The sequence below is a fragment of the Labrus mixtus genome, chromosome 8, assembly GCF_963584025.1.
Source record: "Labrus mixtus chromosome 8, fLabMix1.1, whole genome shotgun sequence".
NCBI lineage: Eukaryota > Metazoa > Chordata > Actinopteri > Labriformes > Labridae > Labrus > Labrus mixtus.
The window spans coordinates 12,211,112-12,217,231 of record NC_083619.1 but is presented as its reverse complement, the minus strand read 5'-3'; the positions used below and the strand labels follow the sequence as shown (position 1 = coordinate 12,217,231).

At 42.7% G+C, this 6,120-nt stretch overlaps 1 protein-coding gene across 1 annotated transcript; it reads left to right on the top strand.

Annotated features, from left to right (window-relative positions):
• The first annotated feature begins 238 nt into the window (after positions 1-238).
• On the top strand, positions 239-5,367 carry crsp7 (cofactor required for Sp1 transcriptional activation, subunit 7). Its single transcript, XM_061044349.1, has 3 exons — positions 239-572; positions 1,539-1,613; positions 1,694-5,367. Exons 1-3 carry the CDS (start codon positions 501-503, stop codon positions 3,407-3,409), a joined length of 1,863 nt encoding a protein of 620 aa, XP_060900332.1. The 5' UTR covers positions 239-500; the 3' UTR covers positions 3,410-5,367.
• Positions 5,368-6,120: the final 753 nt, after the last annotated feature.

Genomic DNA, 6,120 nt, shown 5'->3' with positions numbered 1-6,120 from the left:
TTGTATATATTCACATTCTTAGTTTTGATATTTTTTAGTACTTATTTACTTTGTATTTAATATTATATTATGTTTAGATTTGCTAACATTGTGTTTTTTACTCATATTGTGTGTTGGATAACCTGCTGATGTAAAGTAATTATATTATATTACTTACCGGGGCTGTAGGTGTTGTACGCCAGGGATGTTTACTTGGCTACGTGCAGACGTCACAGCGTACACAGCGTATCCCAGCATGCAGCAGGAGGCCGTTCAGAGATCCAGCAGCTGGTAGTGAGTTGTGAGAGCGCCGAGCAGGCAGCAGCAGACGGTCAACACTGCACACACATCTCCAGCTCCATGTGAGAAAAACCCCGAGCCGTCAACTCTCCAGGCAACAGAAAAACATGCTGTTCGGACGCCTGACGTGTGACGACGCTGGCTTTTGAGTCCTCTCTGTCGCCTGGTTTTCATTTTGGAGGATTCCTCCCTCCATCCCTCCGAATCGCACCGAACAGGCAATGACAACGGTCTCAGCAACCCCGCAGCAGATGAAGGACCGGCTGCTGCAGGCCGTCGACAGTCACAGCAATGTGAGTACAGCTAGCAGGCTAGGCGGCTAACATTAGCTTGTTTACCTGCATTAACGGTGAACTGACTAAAGCAGCTCACACTAACACCTGTCAATTAGTTCAACACTTCCTCTTTAAATTACGTGACTTGCGAAGTTTGTCGGTCCCCACGCGTAAAATGACCACAGAAGACATGCAGACACGGAGTTCTTCATTTGACAGCTTGTTAGCTAACTTAGCATAGTTGCTGCCTCTCTGGTGTTAGCTGCTAGCTCTTAGCCTAGCCATAACTCCCAAAGCGGGTTTAGAGTATTTAGCGGCTTAAAGGAGTATAATTACAGGTGGTGCCAATTAAATATACATGTTACTGTCACGTTAAACCAGTGCTCTATGAATGAAGCGTGGTATTACCGCAGACAGGTTAACGACAGTAATCCTTGTAGGTGAAGTGTGGGAGATGTGTAGCCCACTGTTAGCATGAAAAGCTACGTTTTAGGAAATAGCCAGAGCCTTCTTTCTCAAGTTAGTTAGCTCAGTTTGCTAACACAGATAAGTCTGTCTACTCCAAAAAGCGTCCTGAACTTCTTGACAGGACACAACGCTTACCCTCATAGTGAAGTGTGTAACTTTTTGTGTTTAGTTTCTGCGTGAAAAGGTTTTCAGTGTGGGAGAGTTTGTGAATTGACACTTTGCCATCTTTACTCTTGAACGGCGTCGTGAAGCTCTCACACAAGCTCATGTTTCTAATTTAACTCAATTCTCTCTCTCATGTTGTGTACATTTAAACTTTTTTCAAACACTAAGGTTCTAACAAAACAGTACATTTGGTTGGTTGTGTGAGTATTTGTTATTTGCATGGTCTTATATAATAACTATGAGGTTTGTCTTGTATAATGACGTCCACTCTTAGTTCCACTCTTAATGGTGATATTAGACTAATACTCAAAGGTTTGAATAACATGAAATGCTTGTTTTTCCTCCCTGTAGATTTGCAATATGGTGGCTGTATTGGATGTAATTACCAGTCTAGAAAAGTATCCTATCACCAAAGAAGCACTTGAGGTAAGATGGGAGACTAATAATACCTTTATGTAGAAATATTTTGCTTAACTAGTCTCTAACTTTCATACCGATTTATATAGGAAACCCGACTAGGAAAATTGATCAATGATGTGAGGAAGAAGACCAAGGATGAAGACCTTGCCAAGCGTGCAAAGAAACTCCTAAGGAACTGGCAAAAGCTGATTGAACCTGGGACATCTGTTGGTGCAAGTGCCCCTGGGTCTACCAATGGCAGTTCCCTTCCCTGCAGAACAGACACCGCTCCTCCTGACATTTCTGTGACTGGGAAAGGTGTCCCTGAAGTCAAAATCAGAATTGATGTTCACAACACGTACTCGCCAAAAGCGGAAAAATCAGGTAGCCGCAAACGGAGAGCAGAGAACAGAGACAGTGGCGTGCACTTACCTGAGAAAATCTCCAAGCTGTCTTCTTATGAAAACTCTGTTTCACCACCACCCACTAATGGCATTGCAGGTAGTCCTGATCCCCTGCTGCTGGATCTGCAAGTCATCCCGTCTCCTGACAGATCACGGTTAGAGCCCCTTGATAATGACAAAATCAACAGAATTCCTGTTAATGCGGTCAAACCTCGCCCCAGCTTCCCTGGGGTGGCCAAACTACCTAGCACTTCCTCTATGATCAAGGCTGCCGTAATGCAGCAACAGGCCAGATTGGATGAAGGGGGAGGAGGGGCTTATTATCAAGCCAAAAGTCCTCGTGGTCTCACCACCAGTCCAAGGAGCATGAAACAGGACACAGTGACCAAGCGCTCCTCAGCATATGCACCAAAAGCAACACCCACCCCAAGCCCTTCCTCCAGGGACTCTCCCTTGTCTTTGCCCCAGCCTGTATCCACCCCAGCCCAAGCCTCTTACGCTGACAAGCTGCCACATTCTTCTCATAGGTCTTCAATGCACTGGGCTGGTTTGTCAGAAGTCCCTTCTCATTGCCCACCACAAGACATATCTGCAACACTGGAATCTCCAACTGTCTCCCCTTCGCCTTCCCACCCTCAACATAACTCAGAACTGCACAGACCAGCATCTGAGGCAGCCATGTCTGTGTCTGATGACACGGACGCGGCAACCATCTCACACTTGGAGCATAAAAGGAGGAAGTACAGATCAAGAGACTTCTCTGTCAACTTAGATGGCCAGAAAATAGAGGACTCGACTAAGCCTGTACGGTTAAAAGAACGCAGACTTACATTTGATCCTGTCACAGGTCAGATCAAACCTCTGGTACATAAAGAACCTTCTCAATCGGAGGAAGCCCCAACTCCTGACCATGCTGAATCTAGGAAGAGAACTGAAAGCACTGTTCAACAGCCCCCTATTCCGGTCCCTGTCCCTGCCAAAACCTTAGCCCCTGCCTCTGCCCCAGGTCCAGGTCCCAGCGCTAACCCTTTCCATCAAACAAACTGGAAAGAGCTGTCCAGAAATGAAATCATCCAGTCCTACTTGAACCTTCAGAGCAATGTGCTCACCTCCTCAGGGGTCCAAGCCCCCAGTGCACACTTTTTCATGTCAGAGTATTTGAAAAGGAAAGAACAGGAGATCAAGGACTCGAGGGAGATTCATGTTCTGCAGACGGACAGCTCAGTAGGGGATTTACCAGGTTTGAGCAGGGAGGTGACGGACGAGGACCTGGGCAGGATACACACACAGCACTGGCCGGGGGTGAATGGTTGCTGTGACACCAAGGGCAACTGGTATGATTGGACAGAGTGCATATCATTGGACCCTCATGGGGATGAAAGCAAATTGAACATCCTGCCATATGTTTGCCTAGACTGAGGGGTTTGGGAAGGTTTGCTGTCCTTTTCCACTCCTTTTCGCTGTCTCCACACAGAGACAAAATAATTTGTGATTTTTGTTTGTCCACTGTGAGTTTGGCAAACGTCAGGCCTGCTAAACTCCTACCCGAACCAACTCCGGCCCATGCCTCTTCCTCTTTCTGTGATAATCCATTGAGATGTTGGTATAAAAATAGTAAAGATTAAAATAATAGTTGAGTTTGTAATACCAAGGGCTGTTTCTGTTTTATTTTTCTAAATGAAAGTCGCAGGAATGAAGAATCCCTTGCTGTAGAGCACTGGTACTACCACTGAAGGCAAGAAAGAGAGGACAGGTTTATCCCAGAAAAACCTGAAATGTTGTTACGATGTGGATTTTCAATGTTCTGTGTTTCAGGTTTACTGGGGTGATAATGTTTTCTTTTTTTTTGACTGTGAGGAATTACAATCTAGGGTTAAATTTGAGGGAAGGCTGGGGTTTAGCTGTCCTGTGCAGTCTGCCATGTTGGTGCCCAGAGAGGTGTTGATGAGTTTATCTAGCACAGATAGAGCTGACCATGTCCAGAGTATGAAGTACTGGACCATTTTTGGCAGTTACAAGAAGCTTTATGTGAGATATTAAGAGTAAATTATAAATTTCTTATCATGTATACATCTATTTATTTTTGATCAGTTCATTTATGGGACGTCCACGCACACAGATGTTCAGACGCCTTTAGATGTTTCCCATGTTTTTCCGGTTTGCATCGCAGTGTTGTCAGCCTAATCTTTCATGTTAAAGGGGCATACAGATTTGTTGTTGCATGGTCTTTCTTATAGATCGGCTAATGCATTTGGTCATTAACATTCCATACTCCACCCACTTTCACTCTTCTCCTTCATCACACAGCACCCATATGTCCAGGGCATCTCAAACAGAAATGTGTTTAAAGATCACAGGGTTTCATTAAAATAATCTGTTGTTACTTCAACATTTATTCAGTGTAGGTGAAAACATTCACGGTTCTCTTCTAAGCTTAAAAATGTAAAGAATGTAAATCCGATGGTGCTGATCAAAAATTGCATTGTATTTTCAAAAACAAAAAGATATTTAAATGACGGGACTCACTTTGTTTCCATTCCTTTAGATTGTTTGCCTTCTGGAAAACTTCCCCATATTTTTCTGAGTTAAAACGCCTTAGTGAATGTACAGGATTGAGACTCCTTAAGCACTTGTACATACTTTTACAACTTGTTGGTCATTTCATTACTGACTTAATCAAGTGTGAATAGTGACTGATACTACATCTATTACTGTGCCCATAGTTTATTCAGAGGTTAAGATGCATTTAACATTTTTGCGGCTGCTTCCGAGAGTTTGGAAACACTTTTTCGGGGCTGAGCGCAGTAGCATTTCCTTTGTTCAATTTTTATTTTTATTTTTACAAACATACGTCAAACATTAACGAGAGAGAGAGAAAAGCTGTGTGCATCAGATGTTCTTGGCATTCTCCATGTGACAACTAAATCTTCTGATTTCCCTTTATACTCATCAGTTCCTACCACTTCTTCTCACATGACATACATTAAGACTGGCTTCTGTGCAGCCTCTCTGTCCATACATTATTTCAGTCATTCATCCCTACCAATGTGCCTTGGTAAATGGTAAATCTGGATTTGTTTCTGCATAACAAACTGTGCTGTCTGTAGAGCGGGGTTGATGTGCAAGAATTCCAAATCCGGTGATCAACACAATGCTGGTATATGCACCATTTCTGTTACTTTTTGTACACACTGATCTAGCGAGGGTGAAGCTGCAGACAATGAGAAACTGCACAACAGCACAGCTGGCAATAAAGGAAAAAGTGCTACAACTGGTTGATAAGAATCTGTTTTCTGGAGTTTCGATTGGGGCATCTTTATTTGTTCAGTGTTTAACATCTCTCGATTGTTTGAAAAATAAAATGATCTAAATCTTCAGCTCGGTTGGTTGGGTGTGGGTCTGTTGCAGCCTTGTTTTGTTCTATCCTTGCACATTTTGCCCATGTTTAAACTTCATATTCAGTCCGAGCTCTTTATACTTCTGCCTTAAGTTCTTTATAGTTTTAAAATCCACTGTAAATTGGTGTAATTTGATGTACTTACCCAGTTTGTCCATGTGGGGGTGCACATCTTCCAATGTCTACCCACTCCCTCTGTCTACATCATGCAAGGGTGGAATGGTGAGTTGTTTCAATTCAGTGGGAGTGAATTAACCAGTCATTTTTTTCAAAGCTCACCAAAAATAAATGGCACTTTGTTTTTTAATTTAAAGAATCACACTTGAGTGTTGAATAATCCTCATGAGTAGGAATTTTGAATTGTCAACCCCCACAGTAAGAAAAAAAAAAGTGTGTACAGATGTGTCATTTTAACTGGCACTATTAGTCTTAATGTAGATTTAATGTCCCTGTATGTGCTTAATAGATTCAAATCTACAATACTGACCTACAAAGGCAAAAGACCTTAACTCGCCAGAGTGTAGAACTGAGAAAATGACTTTAATGTCTTTTTGTTGTCCAGCCAAATGAGTTGCAGGCAGAATATTGGAAATGTGGCAATTCTTTGTCTTTTTAATGAGGTTATTAATGTTCATAAACATCTTTAGCTCAAACATGACCTTTGACCCTTATTTGGAAGTTAAGGTACTCTGCCTTTGCATTGCCTGTACAATAATACGGGGTCATGCCAAGG